This window comes from Talpa occidentalis, unplaced genomic scaffold (assembly GCF_014898055.3).
Source record: "Talpa occidentalis isolate TD23 unplaced genomic scaffold, MPIMG_talOcc4v2.1 talOcc4.12, whole genome shotgun sequence".
NCBI lineage: Eukaryota > Metazoa > Chordata > Mammalia > Eulipotyphla > Talpidae > Talpa > Talpa occidentalis.
The window spans coordinates 101,957,278-101,978,816 of NW_023601212.1; the positions used below are offsets into that span (position 1 = coordinate 101,957,278).

A 21,539-nucleotide genomic window follows, 5' to 3' on the forward strand; every position below is an offset into this window, starting at 1 on the left:
CCCAAGCTTCTGCCACTCGCCCCAGTCTTGGTTTCTTCCCACTGTGCTTCGCTATAACTTTCCTTTGATCTATAGTTTAGAGTTTGCTTTTACCTGCATCACATTGTTTTGACCCCACTTAGCTTTGAAATTCAATTGTAAGTAAAACAGTAAATTTAAATGGCACTGCATTGGTCATGCATCTTACTTTTTAGTCTGAAATACATAGCCCGTCTCCCTAAAAATAAAAAGCATTTTATTCCATTTTCTGTATTTTAATAAAATGATCTAATCTTTTTCCTTCAGATTAACATTAACTGAATTAATTTGTCAATATTGTTTGGTAATGTTATTTTGATCTTAAACCACTGTTGCCCAACCCAGGTTTTACTGTAGACCAGTACACCGTGTCAGAGGCGAGCAGGGAGAGGAAGGGACTTGGGGAGAGGGTGAGAGAAGACAAGACAGGAAATTGAGGTGGACAAAATTTTACTAGTTACAGTTTGATAGAAACACAGTTAAATAGTTGTTTTAATTTCAAGACAATTCACGTCTATATTACAGCTAGAACAGGTATATAAAGACTGCTACCAGCCAACCATTCAGGTACTAATTTTTATTTGAAAAAATCTTGTGAAAATTATTCCAGGGCATAGTATCAAAATTACCACTTTCCCTCTCCTCTCTTGGGAGTCAATACAAGGATGGCTCCCAGTTTTAGTAGCCGGAAATTTAGGAAGATTTACTTTGTATTTTAGCCTTACCAGAAATAATTCTATTATCAAAATATTTAAAAGGTAATGCAAAAACTAATGTAGTGCATTGGCTTTAACACAGAATTGAGTCATTCCTCTCATCGATTGGAGGACATAACGGTAAACACAAAAGAATCCTCCCTAATTATGCATTAGTTCTAATGTTGAACAACTGTCAGGAAGCGGTTCCTGGAATTAATCCTGAGAAGGAAATCTAGAGACCCCAATTTGGAAATCTCCCAGACTCCATGAAGCTTATAGATCCTCGTATTCACGCTAGAGAGAGATCCTTGAAAACTCCAACCTCAAAACACCTTTTAATGTTAGGCCTCCTGAGAAGAGCCCAGGAGAGCTCTCTCACCGGTGTTTCCAGGATAGAAAAAGCAGCTTGGAAGTCATAACCTATTGAGGCCAGAGGATTCATTCAGGAGGCTCTCACGAGCCCAGGCAGTAGAAAAAGCTTCCTGTTTGAGAACTTTATAGATACCAGCTTCTCCACACAATGAATGTGCTACACATACACATTGTGCAAAAAAAATGGACAAGAGTTTCTCTCTCGATCAATGAGCAGCTACACAGCTCAGCTAAAGTACTCTGAGGAAAAATAAAACAAAATTTAACCCCCAAAAGTGTCTTTACAGCAGCTCTCCTACCTGCCTGTGACTACATGCAAGTGCCTTTTTCTCTTTTCCTAGTAAACTTGTCCTTTTAAAATGTAATAAAAAAGGCCTCCCTGGTGGCACAAGGGGTTAAGCACCTCACTATGAAGCAATCTGAAGCCTCTGCAGCACGAGTTCAATCCCCAACTTACGTGCTGCTCCCCTCAGCAGTGTACTTCAGTCAATCTGCCTGTTCTGTTCCCCACTCTATCTCTGGTGGATCCTCTCACCCCCCGCATCTCTGGCCTGTACCCCAGCTCCTGTATGAATAAATAATCTTTAAAAAAATTTTTTTAATTTTAAAAATGTAAAAAAAAGTAAGTAAAAAAAAAAGTGTTCACACACACACACACACACACACACACCCTCCCTTCAATAGGTCCCCAATACCCCAATAATAAAAACACAAACTCTTCAACAAAGCTTTAAAGATCTTTGTGATGCAACCCCTGAACTGTGGCAACACGCCTGCACTGACTCCTGCCCTCACCTCAAGTCAGGCAATGTCTTCTGCGCTGCCCTGGTGCTCTGTTTAGACCTCATTTTTAGAACTTAACATATTTCATTCCAGCTGGGAAGGTGATATGCACTCATACAATGACCTGCGTCCTCCCCTGCCCTTCCAACGTGCATACATCAGTATCAGAGGCCACTGGGGGTTTACAGGGCAGAGAACATCTATTATTCAGCTCTTCATACCTTCAAAGTGAGCCGCATACAAAACAAAGGTTTATAGCATTGAATTAAGAAAGATGTGAAATGGTTCTTGGAAATTAGGAACATAGAACACTGCATCCTCAGAATATAGAACACTGCATGCTCAGAAGACCATATTCCTTTGAGCATTTTGAAAAGGGGAAAAACCACTAAGTACTATATGAAATATCTTTACATGCAGGTGGTACATAAAATAAGCTTTTAATAAAAATCAGTCATTTCTATGGCCTCCCCAGTGGCACAGGGAGTTGAGCGCAGTGCCGTGAAGCTGTCCACAGCCTCTGCATCGCGGGTTCAATTCCCTGCCGGCCAGGGAGATTCCCACATGACATGGCAGACCTCTCTTATTGCACCCCTGTTCTCCTCAGCAGTGCTTTCGGTCTTTCTGCCTGTTCTGCTCCCCACTCTGTCTCTGGTGAATCCGCTCACCCTCCTGCGCCTCTGGTCTGTACCCCAGCTCTTGTGTTAAAAAAAAAAAAATCTTAAAAGGGGCCTCCCCAGCGGTGCAGCGGTTGAGTGCTGGGTTGCGAAGCTGCCCTCGGCCTCCGTGGCGCCGGTTCGATCCCCGGCTGCTCCCCAGCCACTGGAGGAGGGTCCCACATGGCGCGCAGACCTCTCCTGCCGCCCGCTGCTCCCCTCAGCAGTGTACTGCGGTCCTTCTGCCTGCTCTGCTCCCTGCTCTGGCTCTGGTGAATTCTCTCACCCTCTCGCGATTGCGCTTCTGACTGTACCCAGTGCATGTATAAACAAAAAACAAACAAATAAATAAAAAAAAAAAATCTTAAAAAAAAAATCAGTTATTTCTAGTCTTTTTTGTTTAATGCAAAAACATTTAAAGATAGGAGTTTTCCTTTATGGGGAGTCTTGGCTATATCCCATAATTTTAATATAAAATAGTCTCACTGATGACTTCAAAATAGCTTGTTGTTACTGGTTTTATTTCCTCTTAAATCTGGTAAAGGGGCCTCCTGGTGACGCAAAAGGTTAAATCTCTGCACTATGAAGCTATCAGCAGCCACTGCAGCACAATCGCCGGCCAGGGAGCTACCCACATGGCGCAGCAGGCCTTTCCTGTCTCCCCGCTGCTCCCCTCAGCAGTGGATTTCAGTCAACCTGCCTATTCTGTTTCCCACTCTGTCTCTGGTGAGTCCTCTCACCACCACCCTGCACCTCTGGGGTACACCCCAGTTCTTGTATGCATAGATAAAATCTTTTTTTTTTTAATCTGGTAAAGAAATTTTTCCTTTTAAAAATTGTTTTTATTTTATTGCACTGAGAAAATGAAGTTCATTCTATTTATACTTGAAAAGCTCATTTAGGCTTTCCTGTAGACTTGTATTTAGTAAAAAAGTTGTTAATAAAGAAAAAATAAATATTCTAAAGGCCCTAGAAACAATGGTTCTAGTTGCCGGACATAAACCTAGAATGGTTCTGGACCTCTCAAGTTCTTTTCTACCTTTGGAAGATCCTTGGTATTTGGATGAAAGGAAATGAGATAGAGGAGTTTGGGTTGTTTCCAAATCTGCCTCCCTGGGTTACTGACCTTCTTCCCTTATTAAAAGTTTTAAAAATGAAACAACTTGTATGGATTTTATACAGCAGTGGTAAATAGCTATTTACTAGAGTAAAAATAGGCGCCTAAAGGACCTGGTTGAGGAGAGGCCTCACTCCTTTCTCTGAGACTGTCCTCCCTCAGATACCATCGTTGCTTCTCTTCTGGAAAGCAGAGAAAAACTGCAGGGGTCACACTAAGAGTCTTGCAATTGAGATCTAACAGAACTTGCAGGGATTCTTTCAGTGTTAAGGATGCTGTCAAGGTTAAGAATCAAAGAAGAAAAGATCAAGGAAATCAGAGTTTCAGTCCCCAAGGGGCTCACAACGAGGGGGCACACATCATATCCTATCTTACTGCAACTAGTCACCTTTACATATGTGTCTAATTCTGAAATGAGTCCTCATCCTAAAGTCCTCAGTTCTAGCCTAGTGCCTGGGCTGAATTATCTCAGAAATACCCAAACCTTAGACTCAAGCCATTGGGCCCTGTTCCCTGGATCTTCTCAAGTTCCTCATGAAGAGGATGGACAAGATGGGAAAGGGAACTCAGTTCTTGGCAACTCCTTTGCACTTCCAATAGCTTTAATCACCCCCAAAATCCTGGTGTTTTTCCAGCTGAGAGCTCTCTGAATCTCTCTGTTCCTTCTTTTTCGACTCGAGCTGTTAGACCTTCTCAGGTCTGGGAAGGATTTTGCTCATATTTTAAGGCTGCTAGGAAATTAAAACACTATTAAAATTGTGTATTTTACATATGTGCATTTAGCCTCTTTAACACTCAGCACAAAAACACAACTGGCTGTCTTAATGGAGGTAATTTCAAAAATCAAAACCTTTAGGCCCGAGAGTGGTTGTGTTCTCTCAACCTTGTCAATGGGTAAAAAAAAATCTCTTTACTGTTTACTTGACTTCTCTGATTACTCTGCACATCTTTTAATGTTTTCTGACACTTCATGTTTTTTCTGTGAATAACATATATTCCTTGATCAATAAAAAAATTGCAAGGCCGCCCTGGTGGCAATGCACTATGAAGCAATCTGCAGCATCTGTGGCATGAGTTTGATCCCCCAGCTGGCCAGGGAGCAACACACATGGTGCAGCAGACTTCTCCAGACTAGCCCGCTGCTCCCCTCAGCAGTGTATTTCAGTCAACCTACCTGTTCTGCTCCCCACTCTGTCTCTGGTGAATCCTCTCACCCCCACATCTCTGGCCTGTACCCCAGCTCTTGTATGCATAAATGAATCTTTAAAAAAAAATTGCAGACAAATTACTGCCTGTGCCTTAACATTCTGGGAATGGCTGGATGGACACGTATCTTCTCCCAGTTTGTCACCTTTTCTCTATATCCTTTTTAACAGTAAAATTTTGCAATTTTTGTTTATATCTACTTACCTATCCAAATAGTTCAATGTCGTTCAGTTTTTCATCTTGGTCAGAAAGGTCTTTTTCACTGTTTTCATATTATCTGAAGTTTAAATTTTCCATATGGCATAAGGCAGGAATATATATTTTTTCCCAACTGGGTTGCCCACAGTCCCCAAATCATTTATAGCTGAATCACCCTCTCCTCTCTGGTTGTAAATCTCTTGCATTAGCTGTTTACACACAACACGCAGAGTTTTATGGAGTTTTTGTTCCCACCTACCCGGATCTAGAATCTTACACTGTACCCCGCAGTGCGCTGTATTTTCGCAGGATGCTGTGTCTGGACACCAAGTTCCCTGCCATGATCCCCCCCCACACACACAATTTTCTTCGCTATTAGCGTTAGAAACGGCTTGCCTGCCCCCTTCTAGAACGCTCGCGACTCCGGCTGGACCGCGTATATTTTGATTAATTTGCTAACGTGGAACACCGACTCCCACGCGGGACTGGGCTCTTTCCTGAACGAAACCGGCATCCCGATGGCGCCCGGCATTTGGCCAGATTTCCCCACGGACCGGGCCCCCGAGCCGTTCAGGGGCGCCCAGGGCTCCCCGCGCGGTGCTCGCGACCCCTCGGCCCCGCCCGCCTCCGCCGCGGCCGCCCCACCTCAGCGCCCGGGAGACCAGCCCGGGGGGGGGGGGCGCCTGACGCGACGGCCCTCGGCTACAGCTTACGCGAACTGGGGACTCTGGGGACCCACCGCGTCCGCGCAGCCCGGGGCGCGCGGGCCGGAGGCGGCCGGGGGACGCGGCGCCCCGCTTCCTGGCGCGGCGCCCGGGATACCAGCCGCGAGGCCTCCCCGCCCCCGCGCCGCGCCGGGCCGGGCCGCGCCAGCGAGGCGCAGCGATAGGCTGTGCGGGCTGCCCATCGCGGGGGCGCCGCGGCGCCCTCTGGGAGACGGAGGCCCCAGGCGGGCCCGCCCACTCGTCCTCCTATTGGCTCCGCGCACTCCGGGGCCTCTGGGAGATGTAGTTCAGCGCGTCGTCTGCCTCTGAGCGTGCGCGGCCCGGAAGCTCGCGTCGGCGAGGGGCGTCGAGCGTGCCCCCCGCGCCCGCCGCTGCGCTGTTCCGGGGCGTCGCCCCGGGCGCCTCCGCCTGTTGGGCCGGCTCTGGCGCTCCCGGGTCTCCGCGGCCGCGTTCCCCCAGCGCCCCCGCGGGAGGCCCACCCAGCGCGGCCTTCGAGCGGGCGCGCCGGGCCTAGCGCGCCACGTGCCGGGCGTCGAGGCTCGGGCGCGGCCGCAGCGTCTTTTCCTCCGCGCGTCTGGCCACCCGCTGACGGGCGCCTCGGCCGGGCCGGGCACCGCCCGGTGTTCAGAGTCCCGGTGCCCCCTCTTCCCCCCCCACCCCCGCGCTTCCCAACTCGAACTCTGAGTACAAGGTGTTGGGGGACCCCGGGGCGGTGAGGGTGCGGGAGGGGCTGGTTGTGCGGTGCGCTGACCCGCAGCCCGCGGGGCTACTGCTGCTTTTTCTTCTTTTCAAAATGTTTCTGATAAAATGTTTAAATGCGGTGAAAAATTAACAGTGAAACGAACACGCACTTACTCTCCATCCAGGGGACTGTGGTGAGCGCTTCAAAGCCTACCAGACCTCTGGCTTCCAGCGACCACTTTGCAGTTCAAAGCCTATTACTGCACAGGTCAAGGTCGCCCCCTGCTCCCACTTCGGGAAGCTGGCATCCTCTCCACTTCTCACCACCCCCCCACCAAGAGTTGTGGCTTCTCCCAGATAGTACAGCTCCAAGTATGTTTCCCAGGGAGAGGCCGAGCTAGCAATGGCTGCAGGTAGCTTCACAGACCTGAGACTTAGCCCCTGCCGGGCCAGAGCAGTAGATCGGGTAGATGGGATGCCCAAGTTCCTCCTGCTCACCCTGTGGAGAATCAGACCCTCCAGAAACTCCCGGTTGCCTTCAGGCTTCACCGTGAGCTCCTTAAAGTAAAGTCAGTGCCCTTTATGTCATCTGGTCAAAACAGTGGTGTCATCTCTTGCACACACTTCAGCCGCCAAAGCCTCCACCTCATTTGAGCTCTGCCTTCCATACTACCAAGAATCTGACCCCTCTTCACTACCTCCTTTGACTCTAACTTGCTTCAAGGCCCCACCTCCCTTGCCTGGACTCTGCAGAGTGCTTGAATAGTCCACCTTCTCTTCAAGCTTCCACCTTCTCTTCTCCACTGCCCTTGCTTGCAGATGTCAGAGTGATTACTTTAAAGCACAAGTCAGATGAAGTCACTACTCTGCTCAAACTCGCCAGTGGCCCCTCACCTCGGAAGAGCCAAGTACTCACCGTGGCCTGGAAGCCCTACATGATCTGACCTCTCAGCACAGTTACCCCAGGACCTTGGCACTCACTGTAGCTAGCTGTGGAATGTTCAGCCCCTCAGTCTTGTTAAAACACACCTACTTGAAATGCCCATGCTACTTAAAATACCAAGCCAGTCTCTGCATTCCCTGACCCCCTGTTGTGCTGTGATTTATTCCCTGAGCATCCTGATCACAGACACATACTTCTTCATTATCTGACCGCACTTCCCCATGAGAACATGAGCTCTGCTGGGAACTCTGTTCTGCTCATCTCTGAATCACAGTCCCTAGAACAGTGGCTGGCACAGAGCAGGCGCTCAGCAGAGATGAGTTCAATGGAGGGTCCTGGCCAGCTTCCCAGCCGTGTTTAAGCTTGTCAATCAACCCATCAGAAGAGAATGATTAACTGTTGGGGCTGCCCCAGAACAGAGGGGGACTTTATAAAATGATCTTTTCTTCTTCTTCTGGGAGTAATACATATTGATTTTAAAATTCCAACAAATACTGAATGTGGTGAAGAGTGAAATCTTGGTGATCAGAACAGAGTTGGGGGGTCTGGGCTGCTCATTACATAGGAATAGAGCAGAGTGTGGCCCCCTTTGCAGCAGCTGCCTTGGCTTTAGGGCCATCACGTCCCAAGGGCACACATGCAGCCACAGAGGTATGAGAGAGAAGAGTTCATCACCGCTCAACTGCGATTGCTAAAATGGACCTTTAAAATGCACAGAGAGGGCCTCCCCGGTGGTGCAGTGGTTGAGCGCTGGGTTGCGAGGCTGCCCGCAGCCTCTGCAGCACTGGTTCGATCCCCGGCAGCCCGGCGAGGGTCCCACATGGCGTGCAGACCTCTCCTGCCGCCCGCTGCTCCCCTCAGCAGTGTACTTCATCAGTCTGTCTGTTCTGCTCCCCGCCCTGGCTCTGGTGAATTCTCTCACCCTCCCGTGCCTCTGACTGTACCCAGTGCTTGTGTAAATAAATAAATAAATCTTTAAAAAAATAATAATAAAAAAAAATAAAATCTTTTAAAAAAAAAATGCACAGAGAGGGCTCCAGTCCTTTCTTCCCGTACCGTCATTTAACAAAATTTCTGGAACCTCAAAAATTGAAAGTTTTGTGACCTTCCCTTCACCTAGAAAGCCACCTGTGGCATCAAAACACCACTTTTCAACAAGTTCCTGACTCAGAAATGCCTCTATTGCAAAAAGTATCGCTGGGGTTGCAAAATATCCTGTTGCAGATGGAAAGCCCCCTCCCCGCCCCTGTCTGTCAACGGTTCTTGGAGCTCAGCTTTAAGGAGTTTCCCCCAGAAAACAAGAAGTAGGGGCATGTCATGGTGCAATTGCATCACGCCTGTGAGGCGTCTGTGTTGCTGCCGCCTGGAGTCAAGTGCAGGTGTTGGTCCCAGAGACATCCCAGCACATCCCTGGCCCAACCTGCGGAGTTCACACATCTGTCATTTGCACCATCTGTGCACACTTAGGTTCCTCTTTCTTTTTTTTTTTTTTTTTTTTTTTTTAGGGAAGATATTAGGGTTGGGGGTTATTTTGTCAGCAGCATCCAGAGTTGGATGCTGTCAGCTGTTAAAATAAACCCAAAGTACCTATAAAGTATTTGAACCAACTGGATAATAAGTCAAACCAATCAGAACTCACCGAAGCGTTGAAGCCAGGCAGGTCACAATCAGGGCTGCTTTTTCAGCTGACCATCAGGATGTAACCACTTCTGGAGAAGCCAGTATGGCCCATTCTGAGCCTGTCGGTCAGCTGAGTGAGGTTTGTGGTTAATGATCAGTAGGAAAGTGGCAAATTTTTATTATTACTTAAAGATTTATTTATGAATAGTAGAGCTGGAGAGGTGCTGGGGGGGGGGTGAGAGGATTCCCCCGTGACAGAGTGGGGAGCAGAACAGGCGGATCTACTGAAACACACTGCTTGGGGGGAGCAGCGGGGAGACAGGAGAGGTCTGCTGTGCCCTGTGGGTCAGCTCCCTGGCTGTGGATGGAACTCGTGCCCTAGTGGCTGCAGATAGCTTCACAGTCCTGAGACTTAAGCCGTGTGCCACCAGGGAGGCCCATGGCAAATTATTATTACACAGGGAGGCAGGATTGCAAAACGGTTCTTTTTGTAGAGTGAGTTTGAATCCTGGCGCTGGGCAAGTCACGAGGCCACCAATGCTGTGTGCAAATGGGGGTGATGAATCCTGCCCCATGGTGCTACGGAGCCCGTGACAGATGAGGTGTCAGAAGCAAGCTGGGCCGGTACAAGGAGCATCCTGGAGGGAAACTGAACTGAACAGGTCATCGCTAAGCCCAGAATTTCACAAGGGCACAGTTTACACCAGGATATGCAATCCAGGCCGGCTACAGGATGGGGTATCACCGCTGGGCAACCACCACGGCAGTCTTTGACGTAGGAAAGGACATTCTGTGAATGCTAGAACTGTGGGGGGGGTGGAGGGTGGAGATTGCGGGCTGCGGGGGAATGAGACATTTCCACACACTCAAGTTACTTATTACAAAGAAAAAGTGTCACACATTGGAGCAGGTGGAGGGTGCTTGGGTGTTCCCTTAGCCTAATCGTGAGGGAGCAGCCACCCACATCTAAATTGGGGCACATTCCGCTTGGGTGGACATTTTGAAAATGTCAATGTCTGGAAAGTATAAAAGCAAGGCAGGAGGGAGTGAGAAAGTGGTCTGAACCGGAGAGACTCCAGAGGCATGAGGAAGAGAAAAGCAACACAGGACCTCTGACACCACCCTGGATTGAAACACAAAGCCTGGGGAGGGGGGTCATGAGGAGGGGTGTGTGTGTGTGTGTGTGTGTGTTTGAGTGTGCACTGAGTGTAGTATTGCAACACTGTTAAATTTCCTGGGTGAGAGCATTGTATTGTGATTATTTAAAATAGCCTCAGGGCCTCCCAGGTGGCACAGAGGGTTAGGATGCAATCTGTGAAGCAATCCACAGCCTCTGCAGCACGGGTTCGATCCCCGCTGGCCAGGGAGACACCCACATGACCTGCTCACTGCTCCCCCCAGCAGTGTATTGCAGTCAACCTGCCTGCTCTGTTCCCCGCCCTGTCTCTGATGAGTCCTCTCACCCCCACATCTCTGGCCTGTACCCCAACTCTTGTATGCATAAATAAATAAACCTTTAAAAAAATAAAATAAAAGCCTCATAACGATCTTAGAATTGAGGGTAGCCCGGGTATTCAGGATGATACGTTGCAATGTTTTCAATTTATTACCAAATGGTTCTGGGGGGGGGGGGAAGGAAGGACTGTGCGTGAGAGAGAGAGGGAGAGGGAGGGAGGGAGAGGGAGGGAGAGGGAGGGAGAGGGAGGGAGAGAGCAGGTGAAAGGGGAGGGGGGAGGGGGCGGGGGGAGGAAGGGAGGGGTCCGCTTACCCCACATACAACTTCCATCCCTTTGGGAGCCCCCCGGGTCCCCACAGAGCAGTGAGCGCTGAAGCACCCCCGGCCCTTGCGCCCCGAGAGCCGGGGTCCGGGCACGAGTCCGCGCCTCGCACACAGTGACGGGCGGGTAAGAGGCGCCCCAGGTCCGCGCCCGGAGGCCGCTCCGGGTGTGCCCGACCCGGCGCTGGGAGGACCAGACCGCGGGGCGGCTTCCCCGGCGGAGACACCGGGCTCGCGTCCCGGCGGGGCTCGCGTCCCGCGCGGGGAAGGGCAAAGCCTGCGGGCCGCGCGGCTGTAGGGCCGGCGCCCCCCCAGGCGTCCGAAGGACTGTCCGCCCCGAGGGCTGCGCTCGCCGGGGGCCCCCGCGGCCGGCCAGGGCCCCTGTGCCCACCCAACGAGCGCTCTGGCGCGTGGACGGCGTGAGCGCGCCCCGGCCACCCTCCCGCCCCCCCACTCCGGCCCCTCCCGGCCCTCCGCCCCCCCCCGCCCCTCCCGCCGCCCCGGCGCCGCGGACCACGTGTCTGGGGTGTAGAAAAGCCCCGATCCCCATCCCGGGACGCGCCGCACAGCAGCGGGGCGCGCGGGCGCCTGGCCGGGCCGCGGAGCGAGGCCTCCTGCGCCTTCCCGAGCGCGCCGGCGTCGGGGCCCGGCCAGCCTCTCGCTCCAAGCCGCAGCCCGGCCGCGGACGCCCCCGCCCTGCCATGGGCAGCATCATGACCCAGACCCCCAGTGACCTGCTGCTCTTCTCCCTGGAGGAGCTGTTGCCCTACGAATTCGAGAAGTTCAAGTTCAAGCTGCAGAACGCCAGCCTGGAGAGCGAGCACCGCCACATCCCCCGGGGCCAGCTCCAGCTCGCCAAGCCCGTGAAGGTGGCCTCTCTGCTGGTCAGTCACTACGGGGAGCAGTTTGCCATGCGGCTGACCCTGCACATCCTGAGGGCCATCAACCAGCACCTCCTGGCAGAGAAGCTGCACCGTGCCCTGGGCCCAGGTGAGCACCCCGCGGCCCCGGCCTCGGGGCAGGGACACTGCATTTGGCTTCACCGTGGAGCTGAGGAGCAGCCCCCGGCGCGCCCCTCCTGCAGCCAAGGCGGGTCCAGGCGGGGTTCAGGACACTGGCCAGGGCCCGGTGGGCAAACAGCCGCGTGACCTGCCAGGCCCACCCTCCTTGGGCTCTTGTGTCAGTTGAGAAGCCAGGGTGCTGGGCCGAATGGTGAGCCCCGCGGGGCGGCGGGCCGGGGAGGCCGACCTCCTCAGCCATCTGTCTTGGTGCTCAAGTCTTGGCTTTCACCGGTCTGGTGGCCAGCGAGCTGGAAGCCGCTGCAGAAGCACAGCCCCGGGCTTGACACCGGCACCCACGACCTTCCCCTTTTCGCCCCCTTAAACCTCACTTCGTCACGTCCCTCCCCCGCCCCAGGTCCCGCTCTAGCTGTCTCCTCAGGGGAAGCTCCGTCTCTCGGGTTTCACAAGGCAGAGGGGGTGCTGCTCGTGGTGCCTGGGCCCGCGGCAGGAAGTCACCAGCATCTGGGGGTTTCTGACGTTTTAACCAACTTGAATCATCTCTGATTATGAAACACCCAAATTCCTCTCTATTGCTGAGTTGTGTGGCTGGTGTGGATCCCTAACCACGTACAAATTCATACTAATAAACTAGTTTATTGCCTGAAGTTTGAAACGCACTGTCTGAGAACACACAGCAACGCTGAGCTTGGTTCTGACGTCCTGGTGACGACCAGTTGTCTGGAATGTTCTGCATGGCTCATTTCCAAGGGGCTCGCTCTCTCTCCCTTCCCCCCGCATTGGCCCTGGCAGCTCCAAGGCACATTTTCATGTCTGTCTGTCTGGTTGTCTCTTTTCAGACTATCTGATACAAGAAAGCGGCATGGACGGCTCCGCGGTGCGTTGCTCCTCCGGGGACAGCAGGCCCAGGCGCCCCCGGCCGCCCGACAGCCCAGAGCGGGGTGGGCAGCGGCTGTGTGGAGACGGGGTGGCCAGCCTGCCCACTGGCCAGCCCGAGACCGGGAGGGCTTCCCAGAAGAAGCCTCAGGGCAAACGGAAAGATCAGAAGGGCCCCGAGGGCACAGACGCTTCCAGCAAGCCCTGGGCCAGGAACCTGATTCCACCGGCCAGGAAGAGCCTCGTCCCTGGCAAGCTGCCCGGCGAGAAGGGGGGCAGCTCCAGCACCTTCCTTCCCTTGCTTCGCAGGAACTCCATCTCCGCAGGGAGGCTCCAGGACCTCTCCAGCGGGCCTCCCGCCGGGTCCCTGGCAAAGAGAGACCTCAGGATGCCTTCAGAGAAGCAGCGACCCAAGAGCCTTGAAATCCCCATTTCTTTGGTGGGAGCACCCCCCAACCCAGAAACTCCTCTGACTCAGGAGAACAAAGACTCAGCACCCACCCCCAGCCGAGTGGCCGCTCTGGATGGAGGCGCTGCTGTGGCTGTGGAGCAAGGCTCCAGGGATCCAGAAAACTCCCAGGCCCTGGAGGGGGGCAACCTGAGGAGTAGATGTTCCGCGGCACCGCAGCCCGGAGAGAGGACCCGGGAGCATCCAAACCCCACAGAATCTTGGGAGAAAAGTGGAATTGCGGGTCCAGAGCCCCCTGAGACCTCGGGGCTGGTGGCAGGCAGTGCGTGCCGTGAGCCCACAGGTAAGAAGGGACCCTGGAGCCAGAAGACTTGGTGTCCTCGGGACTGGGCCGGGTGCAGGGATCCCCCCCAGCTTCTGACTCCCCACCCGGTCCCCCGCCTCGAGGCGCTGATGTGAGCCGGGTCCTGAAAAATGCAATCGTGGCCACCTCCACAAAATGGTGCATTGGAGTCACTTATTTCCTGGACACTCTGGGAGGTCCTCAGAATTCCAAGGGCTTTGTGCACCCCAAGTCGAGCATCTGGGGAAGCCTGGCTAAAATGACCTCTCTCACATGGCTCCCGGGCAGAGCCCTGCGCCTCTCTGGCCACGGAGGGAGCCATCAGCTGAAATCCGAGGTGTCTGTCACTGATGGGAAGAAGCTGGGACTATGTGGGGCATGAGCGGCAGCAGCCCCAGGGCAACAGCTCCTTGGGCGAGGACGGCGCCTGCTCTCCTGCCATGAACGCCGCCCAGCAGGCGGAGAGCCACGGAGCTCCGTGCCGGGAACCCAGGCTCTGCCCGGGTCCTGCTTTCCCCAGGTGGCCGCATCCTCGTTCCAGAATACAGGGGCAAAGAGAACCTCCTCGAGGGTTTCTAGAAGGTGCTCTTGACACCAATGTTCACGTCCATTTGGCCAGAGTGCGGTCAAATAGCAGCACCTACGTGCGAGGGAGGCTGAGAACGCAGGGTTTGTGCGGGAGGGGCTCGGGGACAGGGCAGCAGCCAGGGGGAGGAGAGGGGTGGGTGGAGGAGGGAAGGGCCGACAGTCTGTTTCCGTTTCCTCTGATCTCCTGTCAGTTCTGCTTTGTGAGCTTGGGCCGGGCCTGGGCCTGCGTCTCCGCGGCCGTGCCGGCCGCCCTCTCGCCGAGCGAGGTCCCTGCTCTGCCGCTCACTGCCTCCTGGCGCAGGATGCCGGCGGGGCGTCTGTCCGCTCACGCCACACTCGCCCCCACACTGACAGGCGCGGACGCTGTGGGGGTGGGCTCTGGCTGTGAGCAAGGGACATGAGCCTCGTGGGGGGCGCCGCTGGCGCCACGGGTGGCCTGGGGGCTCAGTCCAAAGCCTGTTCTTGTCGTACCCCCAGCCTGTCGGGTGTGCGTGCAGGAGGCCGGGCCTTCGTTAGGGGCCCGTCTCCTGAGGTCACGAGGTCCGCCCTCCACCCAGTCCCAGGCTCACGCTGGTCCTCCCCGGTGCGGGGGCCCAGCCAGGACGGCACTGGGGGCCGAGAGCCCGGGCAGGGGTGCACGCGGCTGTGCTCTGAGTACCCCTGTGGACATCTGGGGCTTGCCACTCAGACCCCCGCCACTCTGTCCCCAGGGAGGCCGTGGCAGCAGGCGGGGTGTCCCCTCTGCCCAGCCCAGGAAGGAACCCCAGCCGGGGCGTCCTGTGTGCATGGTCCCTGCAGCTACTCCATGGAGCCTGCGAGTCCCAGAGCCTCCGGCAGCCCCAGCGCCCAGCTGCTGCCGCAGTGTGAGCGGCACATGAAGCAGGCCCGGCTGCTCTTCTGTGAGGACCATGGGGAGCCCATCTGCCTCATCTGCAGGCTGAGCCAGGAGCACCGCGACCACCGGGTGCGCCCCATCCAGGAGGCGGCCCTGGAGTACAAGGTGGGGCTCCCTGCCTGGGTGCTTCTCTGCCTTGTCCTTGCACACGTGGGGCGGGGCCTTGCCACACTTCCCAGCCCCCAGAGGTTGCTGCCAGCACACTTGGGCTGTCAAGGGCAAAGCCACAACACAAACCAACAAGCAGAGAGGGAGCTTACAGGTTCATAAGCACAGGCGCCGAATTCCAGCTTCAGGTATGGCTGGATCCAGGGCCCAGGAGGTCATGCGGACGCTCTCTCACCTCCTTCCCTTGATGTGGTGGATTCCTCCTCCTCTCCCCTGGGCACCCTCACCACCTGCCCCCAGAAGTAGATGGCCCCTCCCGTGTTGGCATCAGCTGAATAGCCAAGTTTAAGTTTCAGCCAGTGTTTGTTTTCCTTTTTCCCCAGGAGCACATTCAGAAGCAGCTGGAGCACCTGAAGAGGCTGAGAAAATCAGGGGAGGAGCGGAGATCTCAGGGGCAAAGTGAGACAGTGAACTTCCTGGTAAGGCCAGGGCTGTTCTGGGGCCTATGGTCGTCCAGGCTCACCCCTGCGAGAAGAGGGGGGTGAGGGACTGAGGAAAGGAAGGACTTTTCCACTCGAAATGCTCCTCCGCTGTCTTCGTATTTGTTGTTGGTTTTATTTTTTACAAAAATCAAATTCACTTTCTAAATTCAAATGGTTAACCGTTTTCCTGAAACCTGCGGCCTGGACCCCACCGTTGTGGGCACAGCCCACAGCCGCCCCCCCTGGGGCCGCAGTCCAGCCTCGGGGTGCAGGGGCTGCTTCCTCGCCCCCGCAGCGGCAGCCCCTCCCCACAGAGCCCCGGTGTGTCCGATGGCTCCTTGGGTTGGCTCCTGGCCCCCTCTCAGGTTCCAAAGTTCTGACCGGCGCACCCCATGGGGGGAGGGGGACGGGCAAAGAAAACTCAGGGCAGAGGAGGGGCCCCCACCAGGGGGCTGACTCCGGGAAACTCCCGAATGGCCGCGACATGAAAGTGCTTTCCCGTGAGCCCAGGGCGCGGGCCCTGCCGAGGCAGCAGGGGGCAGGGATGCCCCCCCAGCGCCAGGCGGAGACCCAGGGGAGACGAGCGGGACCAGCCTCCCCTGAGCCCCCTCGCAGCCCACGGGCCCCTCCGAAAGGGGGGGCTCTTTTCAGGGCTCTTCTCCCTTCAATGACAGAGTGTTCTCCGCTGAGGCCGGAGGCAGGGCGGGCGCGGGCCGGGGTGCAGCGCGAGCCCGAGATGCTCCGTCCCGCCCTGGAGGTGGCTGCTCCCGTCAGGCGGGTGGTGAGGAGCATCCCGGGCGGGCGCGCAGAGGCCGTTGTTTCCAGAGGAGGGTGGACGGGCCGCCCGCCGGCCGCCTCACCGTGAAGGGGATGACCGGGTTCCGGGAGGGCCTGGCGGGGCCCAGGGACCCGGTGTCCCCGAGGCGGGGTGGCCAAGGGCGGGGTTTGGGGGGTGAGGGGGGCCTGGGGAGGCACCGCGGTGTTTCTTGCACCTGTTGTGCTCCAGCCTGGATTTAATGCTGAACAAAATGATCAAAGCTGAGAATAGAGGCGCCGAGCAAGGCTGCTCCTCGCCCCCGCCCCCCTGCCCGGTCCCCCACGGTCAGTGTCACCAGCGACGCCAAAGGGCTGCAGGGGCGCCAGCGTCGCTCCTGTCCTCGGGCCAGAAACCGTGAGGCCTCTAGGGTCCGGTCTCCGTGGACCCGAAGGGAGGGAAGGCAGGCCCGGGGCCCTCGGCCTCCCAGTGGAAGCGCCCACGGGGCTGAGAACCCGAGAGCGGGCGGCGGCTGACCGCAGCGGACAAGGCCGCGCACCCCCGTGTGCACCGCCACGCTCGGCACCCGCCAGCGGCCAGCCCTCGGGAGAGGCCCGTCCCTGCCAGGGGCCATCGTGGTCGGAGCCTGGTCCCTGGATGGTCACGCTGGCTGGGAGCAAGGCAGGAGCCCCCCATGTCCTCGCGTGTGGGGGCGGCCAGGGCAGGGCGGCAGACCCTTACTCCCGTGCTGCGGAGGCTGGAACCCCGGATGGTTCTGTGGCCCCACCATGCTCTCTGCGTCCACGTTTCCCCTCTGCAAGGGCGCCAGTCGCCCCCAGGGCCCTCCCCTGCCCCGCTTATGTTTGCAATAACCCTGTTTCCAGCCCCAGGTCATGTTCTGGGGTCCTGAGAGCTGGGACTTTCAGGTATGAATGGTGGGGGGCACAGTTCTACCCCCAACACCAGATTGGAGGGCATTTTCCAAGAGCCAGCCCCTTCCACCCTGAGGCTGTTCTGCAAGATCCGGGCCTACATCCCCTCCTCCCTGGAACCCCAGACCCGGAGGCGGAGGGGCTACCCCTTGCTCACCTCCAGCAGGGGGTTGCTGGGGCCCCTGGGCACACACACCCACCCCTACGCCTGTGTTCCTTGTTCCCCAGAAAGAAATCGGAATCCAGAAGCAGAAGGTCCAGTGCCAGCTGGAAAACATTTGCCACTTTCTGAAGCAGCAAGAGCAGCTCTTTGTGGCCAAGCTGGAGGAGCAGGAGCAGACCATCGGGCGCGCCGGGGAGACCTATGGCGCACGAGTGTCCCAGGACGTCGCCCTCCTCGACCAGCTGATCGGGGAGCTGGAGGCCAAGCAGGCCCAGCCCGAGTGGGAGCTGATGCAGGTGCGCACGGCAGGCCCCCCGCTGCAGGCTGGCACGAGCTGTCAGCACTGCCCAGCGGGGCCCACCCTGGGGTTGCCCTGAGGCTGGACGTGCTGACCCACATGCAGCTCATGCCCAAACCCCTCAGTAGCGCTCTGAGTTGGGGCCCCCTGGCCTGGGTGCAGTTCCGCTGCGGGCCCCCACCTCCATGGGCAGAATCAGAACCAGGGAGAGGGACTCTGATTTGCCACGTTGGGGGCAAGAGCCCAGGGCAGGTGCATCTCCCAGAAGACTGGTAACGGAGACACCCTCTCTTCTCTCCTAGGACATCGGAGCCATCCTGCACAGGTACCGAGGGCCCCCGTGTACCCCGCAGTGTCCGTGAGAGCACTGGGGGTGGGCAGCCCGACCCTGGGCTTGTAACTCCGCCATCTCCCGCAGCCTCTGAAGACCTTTCTGGGTCTGTGCAGGGAGAGGGGGCGCGCCGGAGTGGGGAAGAAGGTTTGGACACGGGAAGGAGTGGACGCAGCCCGCAGCGTTGGCGGGGCTTCCTAGGAAGCCCCCCTGATTGCAATGTCTCCCGCAGCTTGCCTCCTGCAAACTGTCCCTGAAGAACCCTGGCCGGGGAGGGCCAGCCGGGGAGCGGGGGGGATGGCGTGCCCAGCAGGCAGGGAGCGGACGGTGAGGGGCTGGGCCTTACAGACCTGGGGGGCTCACAGATCCTGAGAGGCCAGGCCCACAGACAATTCAATGGGAACTTCAGGGGTGAGACCAGGCATCACTTGTGTGGTAAAACACAGAGTATTTCAGTCATTTTAAGTGCAGGGATTGCATCCTCAGTCCATCCCACCGCAGCTCCCGCCCCGGAGCGGCACTCGGTCTAGTCTGCATGGGCCTGGCCGCTCTGGGCGCTCACAGGAGGGGACCCTACGGCTCTCACGCTTCTGTGCCTGTTGATCTCACTGAGCACAGCGTTCTCAGAGTCCATCCGTCCACACAGCAGCCAGTGTCAAAGGGCCCTTCCTTTGGGGGCTACGTGATACTCCCCCACCTGCACAGCCGCCCCGGGCACCAGGTGGTCTACACCCGCTGTGAGAGCACAGAGATCTGCTTGCATCCAATTCTTTCAGTTCTCTGGGGTCTGCACCCAGAAGTGGAATTGCCGGGTCACCCGGTAATTCTATGCTTAATTTTTTTTAAAGACTCATTTATTTATGCATCCAAGAGCTGGGGTCCAGACCAGAGATGTGGGGGTGAGAGGATTCACCAGAGACAGAGTGGGGAGCAGAACAGGCAGATCTACCAAAATACACTGCTGAGGGGAGCAGCGGGGAGACAGGAGAGGGCTGCTGCGCCCTGTGGGTAGCTCCCTGGCGGGGGATCGAACTCAGGCCGCAGTGGCTGCGGATAGCCTGATAGTGCTGAGACTTAACCCCTGTACCTCCAGGGAAGCCCTAACTCTGTGTACTCTTTAGGGATACAGGCTCACACCTCCTCAGATGTACATCTCCACACCACGCCCACTAGAGTCGGCTGGGCCCCCGCCCTACTTTGCTCCCAACTGCCCTTCTGGTAACCTCAGTTCTGAGGTCAGATTGAAGGATTTGTTTTCGTTTGGCGTGGTCCGTTCCTCTGTTCTTTCTTTGTAGCCCTCACCTGGTATTTGTCTTCCTGCTGCTGGTCTCAGGCAGCAGTGGGGTTCATATGTCCCAGGGGGTGGGGCCACCGGCCAGAGCTGCAGACCAGAGTCCAGAACTCAAAGTCCCGGGGAGCGTTTCTCTGCAAAGCCCAGGCTGGGCTGGGTGCGCCCGACGGGCCCGCGTGGTGTGGCGCACCCTTCAGTCCTCGCTGGCCCCCTGTCTCTAGGGCCAAGATGGTGACCGTCCCCGAGCCGTGGGCCTCCCCTGAGGAGGTGGAAGAGAAGCTCCTCTTGCTCTCCCAGAAGTCAAAGTTCATGGAGAAGAGCGTCAAGCAGTTCTCGGGTAGGTGCCCCGGCGCGCACGGGCGGCTCCTGAGATCCATGGAGCCCGCAGCCCCTGCGAACGCGCCCCTCGCCCCTGGCTGTTCTCCTCTGATCTGTCCCTCGCCAGGGGCCTAACTCCAGCCCCTTTCTACTTCCAGAATCCCTGCGGTTGGAAATGAAAACCTTGCACGGTGAGTCTGAGTCGGTGCTGGCGGAGGCGGGGTGCGGCCCGGGGCTGCTGCCCTCTTCTCATCTCCACCGGGGCCCGGGGCCCGGGCCGGAGGAGGGGGAAGGTGGCGCAGGCCCTCGCGGCTCCTTGACCCAGCCGGCTCCTCGCGTCAGTCTCCCCGCAGCCTGGGCCCTTGCGAGGAACAGGGTTAGGTGCTGGGGGGGGGGTCCTTGTCTTTCCATATTGTAGGGGCCGGGGCGAATTTAGTCCCTTGGAATGGGGGTGCTGAGCTCTCCCATCCCCCGTCTCTCTGCAGTTCCGGAGCTGACCGTCGCTCAGGCACATGCCAGTAAGTGTCCAGCTCGAGGCGCGTGGACTTGGCCCACCGGGTCTGTGTTGTCCTTCAGTTTGGTACAGAAGGGCGGGCCTGCCCCTGTCTCCCGGAGGTGGGGGGAGCCTGGGGCTCGGAGCGAGGTCTTCTGCTTCTCTCTGCAGCTGCTGTGATGCTGGACCCAGCAACCGCGCACGCCAACCTCATCTTGTCCGCGGACCTGAGGAGCGTGAGGCTGGGAAGCAAGTCCCGCCGCCTGCCCGACAGCCCAGAGAGGTTCGACAGCTGCATCTTCACCTTGGGCCTCTCCAGGTTCACCGGTGGCCGCCACTATTGGGAGGTGGAGGTGGGGAGCAAGACAGGGTGGATCCTGGGCGTCTGCCAGGTGTCGAAGAGCAGGAAGGGCAGCATCACCCTGACCCCAGAGACTGGGTACTGGGTGGTGATGATGACGAGGCAGCACGAGTACCAGGCGTCCACGCTGCCCCCGACGTGCCTGCGGATGAAGGAGCCCCCCAGGCGTGTGGGCGTCTTCCTGGACTACACAGTGGGAAGCGTTTCCTTTTACAACGTGACAGCCAAGGCCCACGTGTACACATTCACCAGCCCCCCTCCTTCCGGGCCCCTTCAGCCAATCTTCAGCCCCGGGACACATGATGGAGGGAGAAACATGGACCCCCTGACCATCTGTCCAGTGGGGGGGCCGGGGTCCCACTGAACGCCCAGCACTTTGCCTCTCCACGCTCTTGGCCTTGCGTCTGGGATTCATACACTCGAGTCAGGATTGAGCCCTGGTGGTGGCCACCTGCTGTGGGGACCCGGCCCTCTGCCCCCGGAGCTGGCGAACAGTAGCAGACACAGCTGGGCACACGGATGTCGATAAACCGAGGGTGAGGCCAGAACACGAGTGCTGGTGATCTCCTTGGATTTCAGAGCAGGAAGTAGGTGACTCGGACTGAATCCTCCCATGGATCAGCACCCTCAGCACCCGTGAGGCAGAGCTCCCACCTCGCTTGCCCTCAGGGCCCCAGACCAAGGGTGTGAGCCCTTCATTCTGTCCTCCTGTGTGTTCGTACCTGGATTAATGAACTAAGGTTCTTAAAAGTACTGAGTGGGCCTCACGGATCAATCAGTTAGAAAACTTGGTTCTAACCTCATTTGTTGTGGCTCAGTGGATCACACTTGCCTACTGAATACCACCCCCAGGTGGGCCGCGCGGCGGCAGGCGCTCAGCGCACATCCAGGCGCCAGGCTATCCAGCCTGATCCTACCTGAGAATCCCTGGGTCTATGGGATATAGATGTCCTAGCTCCCCAATATCTCCTTTACCACCCCATATTTAGAGAGAGAAAAAGAGAAGGGATTAAGAGAAAGAAAATAAATTTTAGATTAAACTCAAACTAGCCTAGAGCCAGGTGCTCCGTGGTCGGGACCAGAG

At 56.8% G+C, this 21,539-nt stretch overlaps 1 protein-coding gene across 1 annotated transcript; it reads left to right on the top strand.

Moving 5' to 3' along the window:
- The first annotated feature begins 11,507 nt into the window (after positions 1-11,507).
- Positions 11,508-21,229, top strand: MEFV (MEFV innate immunity regulator, pyrin). The gene is made up of 9 exons (XM_037504583.2): positions 11,508-11,784; positions 14,740-15,029; positions 15,416-15,511; positions 17,429-17,659; positions 17,964-17,986; positions 19,505-19,620; positions 19,760-19,792; positions 20,087-20,119; positions 20,266-21,229. The coding sequence occupies exons 1-9, from the start codon at positions 11,508-11,510 to the stop codon at positions 20,817-20,819; spliced, it is 1,653 nt and encodes a 550-aa protein (XP_037360480.1). The 3' UTR covers positions 20,820-21,229.
- Positions 21,230-21,539: the final 310 nt, after the last annotated feature.

Excerpts from the sequence above, each read along its gene's own strand:
- MEFV (XM_037504583.2), top strand. The coding sequence starts at position 11,508 with ATGACCCAGACCCCCAGTGACCTGCTGCTCTTCTCCCTGGAGGAGCTG. Across the intron at positions 15,512-17,428 it reads GTGAGACAGTGAACTTCCTG|AAAGAAATCGGAATCCAGAA; the intron begins GTAAGGCCAGGG and ends CTTGTTCCCCAG. Across the intron at positions 20,120-20,265 it reads CGTCGCTCAGGCACATGCCA|CTGCTGTGATGCTGGACCCA; the intron begins GTAAGTGTCCAG and ends TTCTCTCTGCAG.